This window comes from Corvus moneduloides, chromosome 3 (genome assembly GCF_009650955.1).
Source record: "Corvus moneduloides isolate bCorMon1 chromosome 3, bCorMon1.pri, whole genome shotgun sequence".
Taxonomy (NCBI): domain Eukaryota; kingdom Metazoa; phylum Chordata; class Aves; order Passeriformes; family Corvidae; genus Corvus; species Corvus moneduloides.
Window position 1 is genome coordinate 115,486,037 of NC_045478.1, and position 22,433 is coordinate 115,508,469.

The following is a 22,433-nucleotide window of genomic DNA, read 5'->3' on the forward strand; positions in this document are numbered from 1 at the left end:
TTCACAGCAATGTGCAAAACTGAGTTTTGCACCTCCAAGTTTTGTCAAAATACCTGAAGATTAGAAACAGCTTTATATTCTGGTTTTAAAACTCATCTAGAGTACCAAGCAAAGAAATGAAAAGCCAAACCACTCAACAGTGTATATCACTGATCTCTCTATCCCATGGCATCACTTAAACTGTAATGACTGCTACAGGCTTGCACTTAACCTGTTGTCCTGGCTGAGCTAGGCCTGCCTTTGACCCTTTTTACAACTCCTCTCCAAAGGGAATGGAGACGAAGCCTCTGGCATCAATGCCACAAACCTTCAGCAAAAAGCAGTGGGCTTTAGGGTGGAGAAGCAGGTGGAAGAGTGAAGCAGCTTTGAAAATCTTTTTCCCCATCAGAATTGGATACAAAGCTATTACAGTGTAGACCACTCTTAGGGGAGACTAAAACATGCTCAGCTGTCTATGTGAAAGGCAGGAGTTTGGTTTTCTTACTTTTAAGGTGAGGAGAAACAAGGAACTCAAAGAAAGAGTCAGACTCTCTTCTTCACTAACAAAGCTGCTGTTGTCACCTTCTCAGGCAAGTCAACTCTGTTACGTGCTGCACATCACGCACAGCTACATCCATCCCAAGGTCAGCCAAAATGCCAATGTTTTCCTGAGTCACAGAGCTGAAGGTCTCTTATGGGTTCCTACAAGTTACTTCTCTTTAGGACTCCCAACACTTCCCCAAGGCCTTGGGATTGGCAGCAGCAATTAGTGTGTCTTCACCAAAGGCCAAAGAACAAAACCTTTGAGGAAGGAGATTAAAGATGGATTAAGGAAGGGAAAAAAAAAAAAAAAGAAAATATACAACACTGCTCCAGATACAAAGCTTAAAATGAATTTCAGATTCTGATTCCCATGAAAATTCAGCCTCTTAGCACTTCAAGGAACTTCATCTTCAGTAGCAGCAAGTCCTATCCACTAAATAATGCACGTCCATCACCTGCTCAAAGTAATTCCTGGTTCTCAGACCTTCTCCTCACTTCCCTGCTTACCAGCAAGCTCTGGGCAGAGACCTGGTGGCGGAAAGCTTCCCTCACTCCTCAGCGTCCCTAGTCATTCTAGGTGTTGGAACTGGGTGAAAACTGAAGAGAGATTGCTCTAGGAATACCTGGGAAACCCTCCAACTTGAATGTGCTTCTGAGACTCAAAGGAAATAGGATGCCTCTGCTGAGCATGCCAGTGCTTTAGGAATGAGATCTCCTTTGCATTTGAGGTAAATTCTAAACAAAATTTCACAGGTAACAAGTAAAATCACTATTAATAATGTACTACAAGGAAAGGAAATGTGAAAGAACACACACATATGCCTTACAACTATCTTTTTTTCTGTTTAGCTTCAAGGATCTTTCCATAGCACATTCAGCCAGCAGATGCTGAAAAAACGCCAGCGCCCGCACCAATTCATGCAGATGGTGCTGGTGGGGTTGACTCCTGTACAAAAATTACTTGTTTTCTCAACTAAGATAAAGTTTCTGCATGTGTGTCCTTTTCCTGAGTCAGAATTTCATCAAATGTAACTACATTTCTCACGGTCAGGGAAATTTCAAAATTCCTGTTAATTCGCTTTTAATGACCAGATCGACCCATAACATTCTGCCAACTCCGTTAACTGCCGTTGTGCAAAGCCATTCCTGAAACACCCTTTCCTGCTGAACAGACGAAGACAGAATAATAACCCCTGCTCACGACTAAATAAATCTGTTCAGACAACGTAAACTTAGTCCTTCCTGAGAATAAACACTTTTGAGTTATTCATATATTCAATACTGGCACAGTCTTTCATAATTTCAAACCCAGGTATTACACAAGCAAATCAGCAAATGCAGAGACTCCGGCTCATTGCTAGATGTTAACACAGACTAGACACAAACAACTAGGGTGGTGCATTTGGGCAAAACTGTGTGCTAATGCTTTGATTTGATTTGCCTGCAAAGCAGGGGGTGTACATTTTTGTAGAGCTTACAGATCACCACCTAATGCCTTCAGCAGCACTGTATCCCCATACACTTGCTTTGAGTTTACAAAGAATGCTAAATATTCAAATTGGGGAACTCATACATTATACAGCTGCAGAAAACTTGGCCACTGTAATTTTACCAGATTAGACGTAAGTGAAATTGCTCAACTAATAGGAGGAGGAAAGAAAATAGGAAACTATCTAAAATGTAAAATGGGCGAAAGAAGGACAATGAGGGAGAGAAAAGAGTTCAGCAGAAGCAGCTTCTCCCGGCACAAGATCAGTGCACAAAAAGCTGGAATGTGAGTGTTCCCATGTGGGTTGATGTGTGGAGAAACAGCTATTGGGCACTGCAGGAAGAGGAGAGGAGGTGGGTAAGAGGCAGGGCGTATGCAGAGAGCCTGGCAGAGGGGAGGCTGAGTACCGTGAAAGGAAAGACAAAGGTGGAAAATCCTCTGGTGCTATCAGGAAGTAAAAACAGAGAGGATCAAAAGAACCATTTTCGTGGCCTGAAAACAGACTTGAGAGAAAGCATATGACTTTCAAGCTTTCAGAACAAACCTATGAAGAACTGAGATTTATGAAAACTGCATAGGAAAATATAGCAAGAAACATGAATTTTGCCCAACTGATTGTCTGATCAGTATCTAAACAGGCAACAGCAGGAGCAGCAATGAGTTCCAACATTAACAGGAAAAACAGGAACATGGACAGAAAGGAGTCATCCATCCCAAGCCCCTTCTTAGCAAGCCCCAAATCACCCCTGCCATGCATAGCTATCCTCAAAGGCTGGCCTGGGTAACTGTTACATAAGCAGCAAATAAAGCTCCGAGAAAGAGCCCAAGACCAAAATTGCACCAGACTTTTTTCTGCCATTTCAGAAGGTTTTGGGTTGTTGTTTTTTGGGTTTTTTACATATTTGTGTACAACTGGAACCCTTTTTATAGAGGCAGGTGTAAAAATCCATTTACCACTTAGTTCAGCTCAGTATAGGCCTCATCCATAAAAACGTGAATTTGCAAATGCAGAACTACCCTGAGGGCAGAACAGCAGGTTTTTTCCTTCACAGGATTCTTCCTCACACACACCAGATATTACTAACAATCTCAGTTAAGGTCTTCAAGGTTGTTTTGGAGGAACACTATTTTTCCTCTCTTTAACACACTTTCAAAGCTACATCAAGCGAAAGGAAAGTCTATTCTGTTCTGACAGCATCACTTACTTTGTCAAGCCAGGAAAAACGCCATGTTCTTCATAGCTGTGAAGGAGTTAGCACTATTTCTCCTAAAAATGTTGTCATGGTGGCTTCGTGGTTTGACATCTAACAAATAGAGGCAATCGCCTTTTAAATACAAACATCAACTTCAAGCATTAGGAGCAAACTTTCCTGGTATGGACTTTACATACTTGGCTTTCTTTATCCATTGCAGTATGTCCTGTAAATAATATAAAATAAATACCTTACTCAAAGGCTTTGCAATTTCAAGTACCCTATTAAGCTACTTAATTTTGCTATCCATAGCACGTGATCTCACAAGCAAAGCTGTTTATTTGCCTTAGGGAAAATACAGATGTGATTGCATCACTGGCGTTTCTCAGTTGACAGGGGTTTTCCCTGGGGCTGATTAGGAGAGCTGGAAAGAAGAGCAGGGAGAAAGCATGGAGAGAAATGGAAGGAATGGCAGAAAATACAGGTGCAGTGATCTAACCTCCTGGCCTTTACAGAGAGACAAAATAACTACAATTACAACTATTATCACTAACATTCCTCTGACAGGGGAAAAGAAAGAAGCACACTTGAGCCCACCTAATTTTAAACGACTATTTAGTTTTAGACTCTTCGTACCTTTTTAGCTCTGCTGTGGACTGTCTTGCATGATTACACTCCCTTTTTTGTTGCATTGGATACAGAGCTGCTGCACCAACTTTGACAAGGAACTATATGTACATACACAATGCTGAAAGCTGAATTTGACAGACATTTATAATTGGAAGGAATGTATCCAAAACTGGATTCTAATTCTGAAATGGTTCAGATCATTTAAAGATTAAAGTCTAATATGAAATGCAGTATGTATTTGCAGAGAAACTCTACTTAGTGAGTATCACGAAACCTTACAGAACATGTGTCATACCGAAGTTCATATATCACAGTGTCCTCTTTCCTTACATGTCTCTACAAATCAGCCTATGTCTAACTTGGATTTGGGACAGCTTGCTTTGAAAAATCAATATAACCTCATAAAAGCCTGAAGCTAAAACCCACTAACATTCATTTCAGCTTATTCCATTGAATATCAAACTATTACTCTCAGCTTTATCTGACAGAAATGTGTCCTTGAGATGCTCAACGAAGCAAGGGTTCAGTTTTGATTCTTGAAGACAGCCAGCCCTCTCCTTCTTCACCGAGGATGAGTGACCTCAGATTCAATTTCACTTCCCAGTCAAGGTGTTTGCTTTCTCAACATTTCATAAATGTCTTACCCAGAAATGTATGTGACTGGAACCTGATCTACAGCAGGACAAAGTATATCCAAAAAGCCTGCCAAGTCACAGGGAGAGGCATTCAGGTCAACCCTTGGCTGAAGGAGTTCCCAGAACTTCAACTCTTACCACACCATCAGGATGCTCAGGGGAAAAAAAACCAAGCATCATCATTAGCATGTTGACCTAATAGCACCTTACAGGAGTCTGTTATAAACTTGCAGTAAAATTCTTCGAAAAGCATTATGTAGTGTGAGTACTCTGCATTTCCCACCCGACACCTTTTAAACCCTCTCAGCCCATGAAGCGTTAACAAGATTACCATGTCTTCCGAAAGGTAATTTCCCTGTAGATCTGACAAGAACTCTAATCTCAGTGTCATGAGCATTAATTAATTCTATAAACAAAATACAGGTAAAACACTATGTTAACTTAGAAATTCAATTAAAATCGCTCATTATATTCCTAGGCTTTGTCACGTCTGTGTTAAATATTCATATTTTTATTCCCAACATGTGAGTAACTCCATCCTTATTAACAGAACTTCTTCATTCTCTTGAAGACACCTTGAATTTCTAAATTTTAAGAAAAAGATGGAGAACATGGTCAAAATCTCCATGTACAACAGGTTTTTTGTGCAGAGTATTTTAAAGGCTACCCACGTCCTTAAGAAGTATATTTATGGAGTTTACATAAAAGAATACAGTCAAAAATCTGCTTGCAACAGCACATTAAAGACCTTTCAATGCTCCAGAGCAGCTGTGACCTGGTAAAATCTAATTATTTTTCACATGCCCTTTGGAATTCTCTAGGAATATGTACTGTAATTTCTAACCAGTGCCATAAGCACTGGGCCAGCCTTGGAATTAAGCTGAGAGATAGCTGGATGAGTACCATATACATCTTTTATAAGCATCCCACAGATCTGTGTTAAGGCTTAGCAACATGGCACAGCAACATAACCCTGGAATCTGTTAACTAATACAGCTAAGTCAGGCATGAGAAAAACCAAATACACAACATTCTTGAAAAATACTACTATAATCGTAAAAGAATCGCAATTTTAAAAAAAAAATCTACAAGATAGCTGCAGCATTTCCAAACTCTTGGCATTTCCACAGCCCACTATTCTGTCCCACATGATGAGACACAGGCATGCTGTAGCACCAGATGTATCACTGTTCGTATAATACGTGTACATATGTATCCATATGCCTATAGATGTGCATTAAGATGTATATGCAATACAGTTGATTATTCTGAGCTGGTTTAGGCACAGCTCACTGCCAGGACTGTATTGATATACAGACAATTGCACCTTAACCTGAAGTCAATTTATTACTAGTTTTTACTCTCTTCAGGGAAAGATTAGAATTGAAGTGACAGCGAAAAAATCCTTTTCCCTCCTTATCAAGGAAATTCAACCCAGAATTTTTTTCTAATTTGTACAATAAATACAGCATGTATATAACATTTCATATATCTAAATATCAAATACAACAAGCAGCATTCAAAAATTTATTAAAATTCCTCTTGAGAAAGGATGAGGTTTGACGCTTTTTAGTTTGTCTGCTTTTGTTTTTGACAAAAGATAAACACCAGTGATTGAAGTATTCAAACTTTACACTGAAGGTGCACCTATGTAGCAGTTTCCATAGGATTTACAGTAGTCAAGCCTTCTTTGAAATTCATGGAGCTTGGTCTTGTAATCTTTTGATTCCAGCAAAAAGTGCAAGTGGAAGATAACTAGGATCAGCGGAGAGACTTTCTGGGAGCTAGCCTTCCCCCAGACCTTGGCTCTGTACTGGAGAACAAGCTGGTCAAAACCCTGTATGAGGTGGCCAGGATGACTTGTGCATGGCTAATGAAGAGAATAGGATGCTCAGCTGTCTGCTGGCAAAATAAAACCCGTTTGATGGAAAATTTTTAAAAAACCAAAACAATGGAAACATCAACCACATCTACCGAAAACAATGCTACATGTGTGCTTGCAAGCTATGGTTAAAGGAAACTGGGTTTTATGAAAAAACACCCGGGGAAGATGTTTTCTAGTTTGCCCTTTAACTGCTATAAATTTTTGGTTGTGTTTGAAGAGCAGAAACTTCAGGAAAAATCCCTAAGGACTGCAGCCTGGCCAGGACACAATCCCCCTCAATCTCAGTCCTGCTGGGCATGATAAGGTAAGGTGAGCGCCGTCCCGAGTGGAACAGTATCCATTGATGATTCCAAAAGGAATCACCCCGGGAAAACCTCAAATCTTCCAAAGCTGCCATAGCCTACAATGCCTTACACGAAGTGCCAAAGCCAGAGAGATGCCAGGGGAGTGACGGCGCTCACAGCCATGTGGCGACTGAGACTGAGGAAATTTATAAATTTTTTTGTGTTTTAAATAGGTTTTTTTTTAAGCGCCTTCGTGAAACTCGCGGCCTGCCCTGCTCCTTGGACCCAAAACTGGGGAGCCGGGATCACATGCCCAGCCCAAAACCGGGCACTAGGGGAAGAACCGGGGGATGAACGGGAGCCACCCCGCTCCCGGAATGACCACCAGCGGCACCACCGCTTCTCTGCCACAGAAAAAAAAGGGTAAAGAGATAATTTAAAAGCCCCCCGTGCGAGGCAGAGCCGCCACGTTCGCCCACCGCCCCCCGCGTGACGGGGCCGTGGCGGCGCCTGCTGCGCCCCCTAGCGGCGGCCCCGCGCCACGCCCCGGGCCCGGCCCCGCCCCCCGTGACGTCAGGCCCCGCCCCCGCGGCTCCGCCGCTGCCGCCGCGACTTGAGGGGCGCGCGCCGAGCTCCGTCCGCGGCCGCCCCGCGACAGCGCAGCGCCCGCTCCGCACCGCGCTCCGCACCGCGCTCCGTTCCCGGCCCTGCCGACGCTGCCGGGACCGCCCCTTCCCGCGCCTTTCCGCAGGTAAGCGCGGGATAAGCGCTTTTTCTCCTCCGCGGGACTTGCGCGGGTCGGGGGGTGCAGGGGAGGAGGAGGATGTGGAGGGAAGTTTGGGCGCGTTCCCCACACCACCACCCGCTTCCCAGCGCCGGGGTGCGGGCACGGCGCTGCGGCGGGGAGCGCCCGCCCGCCCTCCCGGCGGGGCGCGCAGGAGCGCAGAGGGCTTAGCCCGCACATTTGAAGCGCACCCAGGGGCTCCCCGAGCTAGGCGTGCGGTGCCTGCGCTGCCCCGGCCCCAGGAGAAGGAGCCAGCGCAAACCCGCCGTGCGCGGGGGCGGAGAGCAGCGCGGGGGGACCCGCAGAGCAGCGCCCGCGCCCCGCGGCGCTGGGACCCCGGCCGCGCGTTTTAACGCGGATGGTGGGGGGTGCTCCTGCCCGTACCCCGCATCGCTCCCACCGTTGGGAAACTTCCCCCTCCCTCCATCCCTTCTTGCGGCATCTATTAAAAAAAAAAAAAAAAAAAGCCGAGGCGATGCGTTCGCGCCCCTGCGCAGCGCTGCCCCCCGCACCACAAAGTCTGCGGGCGAGAAGATGGGCAACAAAATGGTTGCACGGAAAGAATGCAACAGGCCCAAATTCCCGCCCTGACGCCCCACTTTCTTTGGGAGGAAGAGCTGGCTCATAATCCTCCTGCCATTTCATAGGTCCTCGCCTAGTTCTAATCAACTTTTCAGCTGTTTTCGGTGTATTTAAGTGATAGTCTGCCCTCATACAGGCGCAGCTTATTCATTTATAGATGGCTTGCAAATAAATAGTGCACCACGTACTTCGTTGTACACCTTATCTCTACACGATTCTGACCCCCAAATCGTTTCACGACTGCTGGATGTGCCAGAATCTTTTGTTTTAACCGTTTTCTTCATACGCAGTTAGGAGCTGCAACTTAGTTGATCAGGCAAAACCCGAGTATTCCTGCATTTCCCAACGCAGTGGTCCTGCTTCCCAGCATCTGCCATAGCTCACAGCACCAGGCACAGCTTTCTGATTTTGGGGTTGGTTGGTTGGTTTGGTTTTTTTTTATTCCTGCTTAGTTTCCAAGCTCATCCCCTTGGTGAATAAAAGCTCAGCTCTTGCACAGACAGCTGCCTTTCTGGCTCAGTCTTGCTCTTTGAGGTCGCCTCAATTTTAATCTCTCTGACCGCAGAAGGGTTTGAGCTCAACCCTGGCACATCAAGGCAAAGTTGCGAGGAGTGTTGCAAACGCGAGGACGAGTGTAGGTAATTAACTAATACATGGAATGCTGTTACCGATGGGTCATTAATTTGGGCTGAAGGCAAGTCGCTTCCCTTCTGCAAGGGATCAATTCTTCTCAGTTACTAAGAGTACAGTGGAGTATCTTCTACAGCAGATTCACACCAAAACGCAGAATTTATTTTACAATTAAATCTTACTCCTGCACGTCAGCTGAATGTATTTTGTCTTTGCCTCTTTGAAACAAGAAGATTCACATTTTGCATTTCCATGTAAATCATTCATACAAGGAGGCTGAAAATGTTCAGACTTTTAAAAAGCAGTTCCTTATCCTGACCCCAATTTCCTTGTCTAAAATTTACTGTCCAAAAAGATGGAAACATCAGTTATGCTCATCATCTATTGCCTGGGGATATGGCATCTTAATGAAGATTTCCTTGAATTAGACTGAAAAATGCATTAGTCAATTCAAGTGTATAAAGAAAGAATTATTTGCTTTAAAACAGAAAGATCAGTCTATGTTTTCCTTGTCAATATATGCCACACATTAGGTCATACTTAAAGAGGTTTCAGTGCCCTTCCCTCCCTCAAAAGAAAACCCACCTTCAAGTTTCCTTTAATTTATTCCAAAACCATACAATACTGCCCTGTTTAAGATAGGGTTTCATATATTTCATAAACAGAATGTATACCTGGGTTTACAGAAAGCCAATTATCTTAAAATATACTGAGGTTATTCTAATCCTTCTACTTCATGCTGCTATCAAGCTTTTTTATTTTTCCATCCCTTTTAATCACTTCTAAAAGCTGTATTTTTTCCTGTCTTCTGTGCTCCTTCTGTATACCAGAAACAGTGACAGTCCTTGGCATATATTTAAAATGCTAATTCTCTTTCCTCTTCTTTTTTTTTTTTTTTTTTTGTACCCTTATACCATTTTAACTGGAGAACAACCAGATAAATACTGAAAGTAATCAGCATGGGAAATTCTGTAAACTCTCTGAAAGAGTGATTTATTTCATTTTTTTTAACTCCCTCCTTTGCAGGCTGTCTCTGTTTTTCTCAACAGGAGACTCTGTTGTAATTAAAGCAGAGAAAACTGGACAGCAGCAAAAAACATCTGACTTGTGGCTCTTAAAAGCACAGGTTCTGTAGCATGTACTACCCCCCAGTGGGCAAAAAACTCTGTAGTAAACTCACATCGAGCTTTGATCTCCAGAAATAAAGTGGATACATTTTACAGCAAAAACAAAATAAAGATGAGTTTCTGGGTTGGGGTTTTTGGTGTTTGTTTTGGTTTGGTTTTTTTCCCTCTGTTACTAGTAGCTAAAAGTTGTCAGATACTGTGTAAGGCAATGGTGACTAATCAAAGCAATTGCTGGAGTTTGCGAACTTTGCAGTTGCAGTTATTTGAAGTGGCTTCAGTTGGGAGATGGCCATCTTTGTCTCCTTGGATGGCATGGATGCTAATGGCTAGTTAGCTCTTAAGTTTTTTTCCTTAATCACTTCAAAGCATAGGAATGCACAGAAGAATTAATGTGTGATTGCTTACATTTATTTTTAATAAGCAGCCAAATACCACTCAGGGCAGGAATCTTGAAAAGTGTTCAGTACACATCTTATGGCATCACTAACTCTCCTTTGCCTTTCATGACCTGTAAGAATCCAAACATTCTTACAGCTTCACATTCTTTATAATTTTTTGAGGAGCAAATTTAGTAATCAGGAGATGAGCAAACAACTGCTTTAAAAAGGAAAGAAACAAAACTACTGAAATTTGGTCTCGTGTTTAAGTAATGTTTTTACATGTCTGGAGTTTTGTGCCAGAAACTCCCTATCAGGTATAATTCTACTTAAACATGTCAAGAGGGGGAAAATAGATTTTTTTCCCTTGAAACAATGGCAGCATTTGTTCTCTATTCTTTTATTTAATGCCCAGACAAATTACCTCAACAGCAGCTCTCAAAAGAAAACCTAGAAGCCATAATTGGCTAAACTCAAAGAGCACTACAAAACAAAACAAAACAAAAATCCATTGCAAAAGACTCCCCCTCAAAGTGTTTTCTTAACGTGCAACCTTTCCTGCAGCAGAGTAGTCAAAACAAGAGAGGGAGAAGGAATAGAGTAATAGTCTGTGTCTTTTCAACCCAGCATCTTCAAAACTAGGAAAGATTTTAGAAGTAAACTTCAGAAGAGAACCACTCAGAGTTCATTTCCATCCTCTACAGCAAATACTGGTTTGGCTGATCTTAGGTGTGGAGTCAAGCTTTTACTGAGAATTCATTTTTAAGTCAGATTTATGTGCATTTGAGGGCAGATCACATAAAAATTTCCATTTTTTAAGACACTTGAGTTAGACTTAATAAGACAGAAGCAGTATTATTCCTGCTGCACAAGAAGTGGGAGCGAGTTTTGTGCAAGTAAATGAAACCTCCAAAAAAACCAAGAAACAACAAAAAAAAATTTCACCAACATGCAGTGATGCAGCCTGACTGAAGGGCTCACTCTCACTTTAACAAATTCCTTTGCATTTTTTTACCCCTTGGAGAAAGACTGCTAGAGAACCTTCTGCTTGCCTAGCACCAAACAAAAGACTGGGGCACCTTCCTGAAATATGATGATCATGGAAATTGCAGCTCCTAGACAGGGTGCTTAGAAAACATTTTGCTGTCACTATCAACTAACCCTGAGTAATACACTTAAAGAAAACAAAGTGTGGACATTGTTTTAAGTCTAGATTAGCACTGTGGAACTTCTTAAAAAAAAAAAAAAAAGTTGGTGAAGCTATTTAAGCTGCAGCATGACCTTTGTAAGCACAACTGACATTATAAGCAGTAGATGGACTTCACAAGTATTTTAAAAAATAAGCACATTTTGTGTTTCTGATATGTTTCAGATTCTAAACGAATACAGAGCTAATTCTGGAAGAGAAGTACACTGGTTAAGCAAATTGGCTTACCAAGTATGTATATTCTAGTGGTGGCTTTGAATGATAGTTTAGTCATTTATAACCTAAAAATACCTAGTAGTTTCCCTTTCTTCTGTTACTCTGATGGTAAGAAAGAAGCCACTGAACTACCAGAGTTCCTGCTGGAGAACACAGAGGTAGATTAGAAATTCAAATAAGCATTTTGTGACCTCAAGTGAGGCAGGTCTTGATTTTGTTCACATTTTATCACAGCTTGGAAAGAAATCTTTCATGCTGTTTTTAGAAAAAAATCCCAACTTTTCAAGTATACCATAACTATTTATTTTGTTAAGCCATTGCCTGCCTACAGGAGAGTGAGTGCAGCTGGACTCCATACTTTAGAGTAAATACAATGTTCTTCTTAGGTACTTTTTTTTCCTATAGCTCAGCTTACATTGAGCACTTTAAAATGAGATGTCCCCTTAGCTGTACCACAGCGATAAGTCCACATGCGAGGCCCACACGTTCTTGCTGTCTCTGGTAATTCACTTGCTTACACAGTTCTAGGAAAACTAATTTAACCATGTGGTTCAGCAAAGTTCAGGAAAACATCAACTCAGAATAAAGAGCAAAAAGGCTGCTGTTCAATATTTTCAGTGTTACTTTTGTTACCAAAAAACAAAGAGTGATTTTTGCATTTAAAAATTAATTTTAGCACAGACTTTCTAAAATCTTTGGTCTGTTTAAAAATAATGGCTTCTTTCAAAACCATGTGTCCATGAAGCCTCCCAGTCTGATGTTGCAGAAACCTGGACACAGTGTCTGTACCAGTGGGGGTCACTTTTCTTTTCATCCTGCCGGATCAGCTATAATGACTTGGTGTCAGGGAATATTTAGAGACAGCTCAAGAAGAGGAAAGTTGGAGCATGGCAGCAGGATTCCCTTCTTCTCTGTAGACAGATCACTGGAGCCTTTGATATGCAAAAACATTGTTTTCAGCTATGGCTTGAGATATAAAAGGGAAGTGCGAGATATCGAACAATCAAGACCTGAAGAAAACTATTCTAAGTTTAGAAAAGGGAGTGGGGGGTATAGTCTTTATCCACATTTTTGAAACAGTGTCGTCTTCTCCAAAGAGACCTTTTCTTTTTCTTGCTCTTGTTTTCATGTAATTTTGAGAGAAGGGATAAAAAAAATTCCAGGAACTTAATGAGCTTTAGTGCTTTCATTTTAATCCTACACATTGCTGCTATTATAATAGTGGCAATAAATGAAGAGATGACTATCAAATGAAGCACAGAGGAAACAGTTTATATGCTAGAAAGGTAAAACAAATGAACTTACTTTCTGTGTGTGCATGGATCTATGTAATGTATGCATACTAGAGCCAACGTTTTGCTTAATATTAACAAGTTTTTTACAGCTCAGAGTTCTAAAGAAAATTTATGATTTTAAGTACTTAAAAGTTATTGTAGCCTTCAAAGGCCTATTAAAGGAATTTATATTCCTATTTTACCATACCCTTCCAGAAAATACCCTCTATCACAACTTCACATTAGTTCCTAAGAGATACCACTTTTTTTCTACAGCTATTAAGCTGTTGTTTATTTCGAAGTTTTAGGAATAGGGCCTAGGCTTCTTTCCCCAAACGCTTGAGTAATACAGAGCAAGAAAGCTAGATACTGGAAGAATACAGAGCTTTTTTGTTCTATTTCATAATGATTATATAATTTAACCAAATTACATAAGTTACCAATAAACATGCATTCCCTTCTATTCTAAAATGTGGCCACACAGATTGAGTTTTTGCCTTAAATAAAGCATACATAAAAATACTTACTTAAGCCACAGTGGGGGTCTCTCATTTTGAGTTCTTATTTTCATTGGACAACTGCTGAGAACAAGGTGCTGAAAACAAAGCTCAGAGGAGCACGAAAGCAGCAGCAGGAGAGAAAAGATTTTCACTCCCTCACTGGACAGTCACATCATCTCTCAAGTGGGGGGGGGAGGCTTCGGGGGTTTTTTTTAATGGTTAACATTTTTCTATGAAAAGGTGCGGCAGAATTTGTATCTATTTAAATAACTTGGTATCACTGCATATTCTGTGTTGCTATAAGGAGTATGACTGGTCTGTTTCATAACAGACCTGCTACAAATTGCAAAAGATAGTTTTAAACCAGAGAGCATTTGTGTTTAGGTCAAGTATTTTATGGAGGACCAGAAGCTGTTCTAGTTTTGCTCCCAGGAAGGCAGCTAAGCAGGCATTACTCAGCACGCTGTTCCTGCCAAGCATTTTGGTTCCGAGGATTGTGCTTCGTCCCTTGGACAAACGTGAAGTCACAAAAGGGAAAAGCAAGTAAACATTAAGGATTTGTTTAATTTCAAATTTAACCACTTCCATTTCAGACATGCTACCTAAAAGCTCACAGGGAGCATGGACTTGGTATCTCACTGGATACTTTATGTAGTGATACGAAGTAGCCCAAGTTAAGAATGCTGTTTAAAAAATAATTAGAGTTCTGTAAGAAATACAAATGAAAGAAATAATATTTTTATTTTTTGAATTTTACACACTAAACCCACCTAAGTATTGCCAAAGAGCTGACAGAGATGCCTGGCTAGTCCCAAGCTCAGAATCAGCATGCTGCAAATGGGAAATATTCACACAATATTTTGGCAAAAATGCTTCCCTTTTCACCCAGTAACTAGCGAACAGTAATTAGCTCCCCTTACACTTAAAACCAAGGAGAGGATCATCTATCTCTATTTACCAGGAACACAAGACAAGCAACCATTTTGGCCCTTTCCAAGGAGGTAACACTGGCATTTGACATCAGGTGAAAAACGTAATTTACAAATATTTTGTTACTCTCTGCCTTTATTTTTCTACTGAAATGGGGGAAAATACAGTTCCAGCAAATCTGCAGTAACATGAAACTACACAGCAAAACATTTTCTGAAAGAGCTCTGTGTGTTTTGCTGAAATACCAATGCTTTGGGGAAACAAGGTGTGCTACTGATGTGTACAGGGGATGCAACTCTTAAAACTAGTGTGCACCAGTTGTTATTAATTCCAATTTTTTTGTTTTTACTTTTGCAGGACATTAAGAGTTCGAGGAAAGCTTTCAAAGGGGAGTTTTCTGGGAATGAAATATTTTTTTTTGTGGGGGTTTTTTATAATGAAGAAAACCATCTGAATTGCCTGATGTTTCTATGGTAGAGTAACTTGAATTCTTGCAGCACAGGAGGAATTCTTTCCTGCATTACAAATTTGGAAGAAGTGTTAAAAAGTGAGAGTCGGAAAATGGTTCTCTCAAAGAGGTGTGGATGTATCAGGATGTAGCTACTGTACAAAGGTCGTACTTGGATAATTCTGGATAGGAAAAAGCATCCTTTTCCTGACCTCCTGAAGAGGCTGCAGTCCTTCGAGCCTCAGCATAATGAATGGTTTCTATCACGCGGTGCTGAAGTTCCCTCCTCCGACTACTACGCTGCACAGAAGAGTTTGCAAGAGTTACAAAGAAAGTAATTCCTGCTAAAGGCATTAAACCAAACAAAAGAGGCTCTTCATTCACAGACTTTACATGAGGACAAAAATAGAGGGAAGCTGAAGCTTTTCTACACCGGGGCCTGGTGTGCTTATGTACCATGATAAATCTTGGTTGGAATGCTCATTGAGTATTGTGCAAGGAGTCAGGAAACACACACCACCACCAAGGACCATCTGAGTAAACGCCATCAAGAAAAAACTGCTTCATGGAGTAAACCGTAAGAGTGACTGGGCAGAAAGACATTCCTTTACTGGATATCCTCGAGCACAGAATTTACTCATACCTTTAAATACGGTAGGATCAATAATTAGTTTATTTTCCTTTCCATGCCTCTGAGAATAAAGTTCAATTAATATATGAACCCGTAAGAGAAAAGGTCATGACACCGCTTAATGCATAGGTCATCTTGCAGGAGTTCTCACAACCCTAATTACAATGGTAATTGAATTATGTTGTCTTAAAAGCTATAAAAATGCTAATTACCTGAGCTCGGTGTACAAACACACTACCAATGCAAAGTACAATCTCAGTCTCAAGAGTTAATTTATACTATGCTACTAATAAGATGGGAAAATGTGGTTAAAGCTGCCGAATAGACTCTTATAGGTGTGCTACTTAGTAAGACGACTTTTGAGAATGACAAATATTTAAACATGAAATTAAGGATGTAATGAAATGTTTCATCCAGTGAACTAGACAGCAATAGCTCTACCAGTTACCTGCCAGTTGTAACATTCACCTTTCTGAACACCCACTTAAGCTTGAAAACCAAGCAAAGTAGTCCACAGTGTTTATAAGTTACACACTGTGAAGTTGAGCACTTGGAAAGACTTGGGAAAAAGTCTTCACTGGCCCTCACTCTTTTGTCTGCATTTTATGCTTTGCCTTCAGGGCTTTTTCTGAACTTCCGAAATAGCTACCACTAGACTTGCAGGTTTGGTTAGGGTTTTATAGTTCACTTAAGGGCTCCTGGGGAAGTTAGCTGGCTTAGGAATTACTTCTTATCTTTCAGATATAGAATGATTTACTTGAACTCTGGTGTGACTTCATTTCTGTACTTATCTGGTATCTGTGAACAAAGATTATCGGTACACGTGAAATGTGAAGGAATCCTTAGAGTCTTGTTGCTTAAGCAAAACAATTCACAGATCAGACATACTTGATTATATTATTTTCAATCACTATGCAGAATAACCTATTAGTTAATTGAATTAGTAAAAGTAGTAGAATTACAGGTGTAAGGAAAACAAAGTAAAGTGCATCTATGCCCTTGAATTTTGGTTTAATGTGTATTTCAGATGTCTTCTGTAATGTTGAAGTTGATTTTTTATTGCGGTTTCTTCACTGATGATCTGGATAATTTTGTTTGTTTGGTTTTTTTAGATTGTTGAAGATCAGAACTGTATACAAATCTCATCATTCCTGACCATGATTAGTGTTACCTGGAGCATCTTCCTAGTTTGGACTAAAATAGGGCTGTTACTTGACATGGCACCTTGTTCTGTTAGTGCCAAGCCATGCCCTTCAGTTTGTCGCTGTGATGTGGGTTTCATATATTGTAATGATCGCGATTTGACGTCTATTCCTACAGGAATCCCAGAGGATGCAACTACCCTCTTCCTTCAGAACAATCAAATAAATAATGCTGGGATTCCTTCAGAACTGAAGAACTTGCTTAGGGTTGAAAGAATATATTTATACCGCAACAGCCTAGATGAATTCCCCACTAACCTCCCTAAGTACATTAAGGAACTGCATTTGCAGGAGAATAATATAAGGACCATTACTTATGATTCACTTTCAAAAATTCCTTATCTGGAAGAACTGCATTTGGATGATAATTCTGTTTCTGCCGTTAGCATAGAGGATGGAGCTTTCCGGGACAACATCTATCTCAGACTTCTTTTTCTCTCTCGAAATCACCTTAGCACCATTCCCTGGGGTTTGCCTAAAACCATAGAAGAACTACGCCTGGATGATAATCGTATTTCCACGATTTCTGAGCTGTCCCTTCAAGACCTTACAAATCTAAAACGCCTTGTTTTAGATGGAAATCTTCTAAATAATCATGGATTAGGGGACAAAGTCTTCATGAATCTAGTCAATCTTACAGAATTGTCATTGGTCCGCAATTCACTCACAGCTGCACCAGTGAATTTGCCAGGAACAAACCTAAGAAAGCTTTATCTCCAAGAAAACCACATCAACCGTGTGCCACCCAATGCTTTCTCGTACTTACGGCAGTTGTATCGACTAGATATGTCCAATAACAATCTTAGCAATTTACCTCAGGGTGTCTTTGATGATCTGGACAACATCACTCAACTTTTTCTTCGCAACAACCCTTGGCACTGTGGGTGCAAAATGAAATGGGTACGCGACTGGTTACAGTCATTGCCTTTAAAAGTGAATGTACGTGGACTGATGTGTCAGGCACCAGAAAAAGTACGTGGGATGGCTATCAAAGACCTCAGCGCAGACTTGTTTGACTGTAAGGACGATGGCGTGATAAGCACCATCCAAATCACTACTGCAGTACCAAACACATTATACCCAGCCCAGGGACACTGGCCCATTTCTGTGACCAAACAACCAGACATCAAGACTCCCAACCTAAATAAAAACTACAGAACCACAGCAAGCCCAGTACGCAAAATCATTACAATATTTGTGAAATCTGTAAGCACGGAAACTATTCACATCTCCTGGAAAGTTGCACTACCAATGACTGCTTTGAGACTGAGTTGGCTCAAGATGGGTCACAGCCCTGCCTTTGGATCTATAACTGAAACAATAGTTACAGGCGACAGAAACGACTATTTGCTCACGGCTCTCGAACCAGAGTCACCATACCGTGTGTGCATGGTTCCCATGGAAACCAGCAACATCTATCTCTCCGATGAAACACCCGAATGCATCGAGACTGAGACGGCACCTCTTAAGATGTACAACCCTACCACCACCCTCAATCGGGAGCAGGAGAAAGAACCTTACAAAAACTCCAGCTTGCCCTTGGCTGCCATCATTGGCGGCGCGGTGGCATTGGTGGCCATAGGGCTGCTGGCCCTGGTCTGCTGGTATGTCCATAGAAACGGGTCCCTGTTCTCCCGGAACTGCACCTACAGCAAGGGACGCCGGAGAAAAGACGACTATGCTGAAGCAGGAACTAAGAAGGATAACTCCATCCTGGAAATCAGGGAGACTTCTTTCCAGATGATACCAATAACCAGTGACCAAGTGTCCAAGGAGGAATTTGTAATACACACCATTTTCCCACCTAACGGCATGAATCTGTACAAGAACAGCCACAGTGAAAGCAGTAGTAACAGGAGCTATAGAGACAGTGGTATTCCAGATTCAGATCATTCACACTCATGATACTGAGGGACATGAAAGACTGGTTTGGGTTTTGTTGGTTTTTTTGGGTTTGCTTTGTTTTTTAAAGAAAACAAGAAAAGACTGACTTAAAAGTTGCTGTTCTTCTGCAAAACACTGGATTAAAAGACTGACAAAGCAATGTACTGTACATTTGCCATATAATTTATATTTAAGAACTTTTTATTAAAAGTTTCAAATTTCAGGCTACTGCTGCGATTAATGTAGCGGGGATACCTGACCACAATTCTATATTTTAGTATTTTTTAGTAATTTGTACTGTATTTTCCTTGCTAATATTGAAGTTACAGACCATTTAACTTTTGTGTTCTACTGAGTAAGATGACTTGTTGACTGTGAAAGTGAATTTTCTTGCCGTGTTGAGCAGTCAGAACATTCATCTGAGATCCTTGTAAGTGTAAGCACAGGCCATTTTTCACTTTGGTATCAATAAAACAATGTTAAACATGGCAAATCAGGAAGATCAAAAAAAGTGGTTACAAAAACTCACAGAACTTTCAGTGTTGGGTCTATTAAATCTGTAAACCACAACAATATTCAATAAACAAAAATGTGTGTAGTAATGGGCAATATCAGCTGTCTGGATATATCAATTCAATAGCGGTGAAATCCAATTTAAAAGAGAATAATCAAATTGATGACATGCATGAGATTGAAGCTTTTGACAAGTGTTTAACAAGGAATTTAAAAAAAAAAGTGGTAAACTCTACAAACCAAGGGGGTAGATACAGTTTAGGAATAGATTTTTGGTTATCAGAACCAGTGGTCTGTATATTACAGAGAAAATACTGATGGATGCTCACAGGCATTTGGGAGACAAGGGCAGGAAGACAGAGACAACACTTTGAAACTGCTTTGAAAAGAAAAAGGGCTGAAAAGTTTCACAAGAAAAGAGTGCAGACAAAACCCAAGGCAATAAAAGCAAGGTCTCAAAAACTGTAGTCCCAAAGATGAGCAGACAAATGGGGAATGCAGCTATTCCAATGCATATACAAGTCTGTGTTCAGAATACTGCTGTTACAGTCAGGAATACTGCCCATTACTGTCACAGTTATCCAGAAATTCCTTGGTAAATCTGTAAGGTAACATGTTTCTTTCTGCCTTCCTGCTGAACTATGAGCTATTTCATGTTTAAACCCCAAGCCACTCTTTGTTGCAATAATCATTCTGTTTCTTCAACTAAAAACCAAAGTGCTTTGTACGCCCTTTGGCCAGTTTTGTGTGTGCCTTGATCCAACGCTACATGTATCAAGCTTTTAAAAACTAAGAAAAAAGGAAATAATAAAATACCCACTTTTTCATACATAACTTAACTATGAAAAATACTGGTCTTATTCATTAATGAAGTTGAAAAACTACTTCAAAATTATGCTGCATCTCTGCAGTGCACTGATAAGAAACCCACTCGGAAGCTACTACTTTTCAGGTCATGAGCTTCACCTCTCTGTGTTCAGGTTGACTGTATTACACTTGCAGGTTTTCTTCATTATTAACTACTTGGAAAAAAAGTTTTCACAACAGTGAACAGTGTAAACAATGAAAGGGAGGGAAGGCATGGAGTTACAACCCTATAAAATACAGGTTTTTTTAAAAGAAACAGCAAATGAAAAATATTTAATATTTCAGACAGTATCTCAGACAAGAAGGAATGTATAACAAACGCAGTTCAATTCTATGAGAATGTTAGTGGTGCTTGGCCTGTTTCCCTAAGAGTAGTAAAGAATGGGAGATGAAAAGAAGAAAGAGTGACAAACACTGACTGATGGGTTCAGCAGTCAGCCTACAAATTAATTTCCTACCAGGGATCCATCTAACTGTGCAGACCCAAAATTTCCAGTAACACACATTTTTTTCATCCTCATTTTCCAGATGTGCCCAGGGAAGTTCCTCTCCAAACTCCCTGTACCGTGGAGTTGTTGACACCTCACTTTCAAAAATGTCTCCTGCAGTTTCCTGAGCAGTGGAGGAGCAGCACTGTGCTGCTTCCTTACTCACCTGACACAAACCATGTCTTCTTGGCATGGAGCATTGATTGTGCCCATGGAAAGGGGAGTGTATCGCTAAACAACAGTGTGCTCAGCTCAGTATAATGCACCAGACAAGACTCTTTTGCTCTGTTGTCCCATCAGGTGCCAATCTAGGGAAGGGCAAGAAAGCCAAGACTGAGCATGTGGAGCCCCGTTATGCTGATGTGCAAAAAGCTTCCCAAGCAGTGAGCGGGAAAGGAAAACGCCACAGAGGGACTGACGGACCTGTTCTGTGTCTACACTCGCACAGCGGGATCCCTGATACCTGAGCCCATTTAATGGCTGGGTCACTGGCAAGAGAGCCTAGTCCTTTGCCAGCAGTTCTCCAGTACCAAAATTAAATAGGTTTTGTTGGCTTTTCAAGCTATTTATGTAAAAACCTCTCTCCCAGAGTTCTCCAAATTTATGTTGTGAAAAAGGTAAAACAACACTCAGTGAGTACTTTGCCTTCTGACACAACCAGAGCCAGAAGTACCTGGTAATGGTATGTACCATCTCCAGGGATGCCATGCAAGGTCATAAGGATATAGAAAAGTTGGCATTTGAAGATACAGTTGTATGACAGTCTTAAGTAAAATGACTTTTCGTGTGACATTCTTGTCTGTGAGGCAGTAGGGTGCAAATCCAAAGCAACTTCAGTAAATCAGCCAGTTGTTCCTACTTCACCTTCCACCAGCAGGAGTGAAAACCTGGACAAGGCTCTGTCCTCCATAGGGAACCAGGTCAGGCTGGCAGGAGAGCTGGTGTCCTCTTACCACACATGATGTCAATGCAAAAAGTAGTACACTGGAGCGTACAAGACCTTCCTCGGGTTCTACAGCAACTTTTACTCCACACACATAATGTTAAAATTAATATGGCGAGTGTAAGATTGCTTTCAAACTAAACTGGGTGGTTTTTTCCTTTGGCTGTTTATACACATTGCTGTTCCTCTCCATGTCAGGCCCGTCTCTTCAAGACTCTGCTACTTATCATCGTGCTGCAGTTGCTGCATGCAGTGCTCCCCAGCACCATCATAAATCCCTTCTGTTAGACAGGTATATATGCAGGCAAAGAGGATTACTACAGTAGGCGGTTTACTCAACACATTTATCAAAATAACATTAATCCACATTAAATTTATCTCAGTTTTTGAATTCCATGTTATTTCTGTGTACTGTTCAAAATTTAATTGTGGAGCAAGGGGTGGGATTTTTTCAGTGTTGCCTAAACCTATGTGCAGAGTTCACTTGATCAGTACCCTCCATATTCTAATACTATGCTAAGTATCTTTTACATTTTTTATCATTGTCCCTTTTTTAATTTATATTGCTATCTTGAATTGCTCACAGTTCTGTTTTAACCTGAAAGCTGTGTCCAAAAACAGCCTGGTACTTTGGAAACCATATTAATTTTGTCTCACCTTGGCACCTTCCAGCACTAGGGCCAGGAGCTGGACTCAATGATCCTGATGGGTCCTTTGAACTCAGCATGTTCTATGATTCTGTGAGAAACTTGCTTCATTTATAAGCTGTTATTTCCTAGCCTTCTACCAGAGCCTGATGTGCAACAACTGTTGGAGTTTTTGTCTTGTTTTTTTCTTCTGGCTTTAACAGTACCAAATTCAAAGTATTACCGTCTTGGAACACAGTTTCCATCTCTCCTGCTAATGCACTAGTGAGCATGCAAGCTATCTTATGCCAATGCTGTACATATTGAATGTAGAGCAGCAAATGCAATAAAGCAAGAGCAAAAGTAATAAAGGTTTATTTGCTATTAAAATAATTTACTGACGACCTCATGCACTAAAACACATATATAGACTTCCCTACTAAGAGGATGAAATTTTGCACGTTCACCTGCAGCTGAAGTGGGATAAGATCTTCAGAAGTGAGCTGTCAGATGCTATCTGCCTGGATTTATCCAAACCACATTTGTTTGAGATAGTTTCAGGCAGA

At 41.0% G+C, this 22,433-nt stretch overlaps 2 protein-coding genes across 8 annotated transcripts in view; one reads left to right on the forward strand and one right to left on the reverse strand.

The window, feature by feature from the left end:
* The window catches only part of MACROD2 (mono-ADP ribosylhydrolase 2), an 882,739-nt gene that overhangs the window by 758,390 nt on the left and 101,916 nt on the right, over positions 1-22,433 (reverse strand). The gene's annotated exons all lie outside the window — the stretch shown is intronic.
* Positions 7,297-19,777, forward strand: FLRT3 (fibronectin leucine rich transmembrane protein 3). The gene is made up of 3 exons (XM_032103636.1): positions 7,297-7,389; positions 14,623-15,367; positions 16,457-19,777. Exon 3 carries the CDS (start codon positions 16,502-16,504, stop codon positions 18,449-18,451), a length of 1,950 nt encoding a protein of 649 aa, XP_031959527.1. The 5' UTR covers positions 7,297-7,389; positions 14,623-15,367; positions 16,457-16,501; the 3' UTR covers positions 18,452-19,777.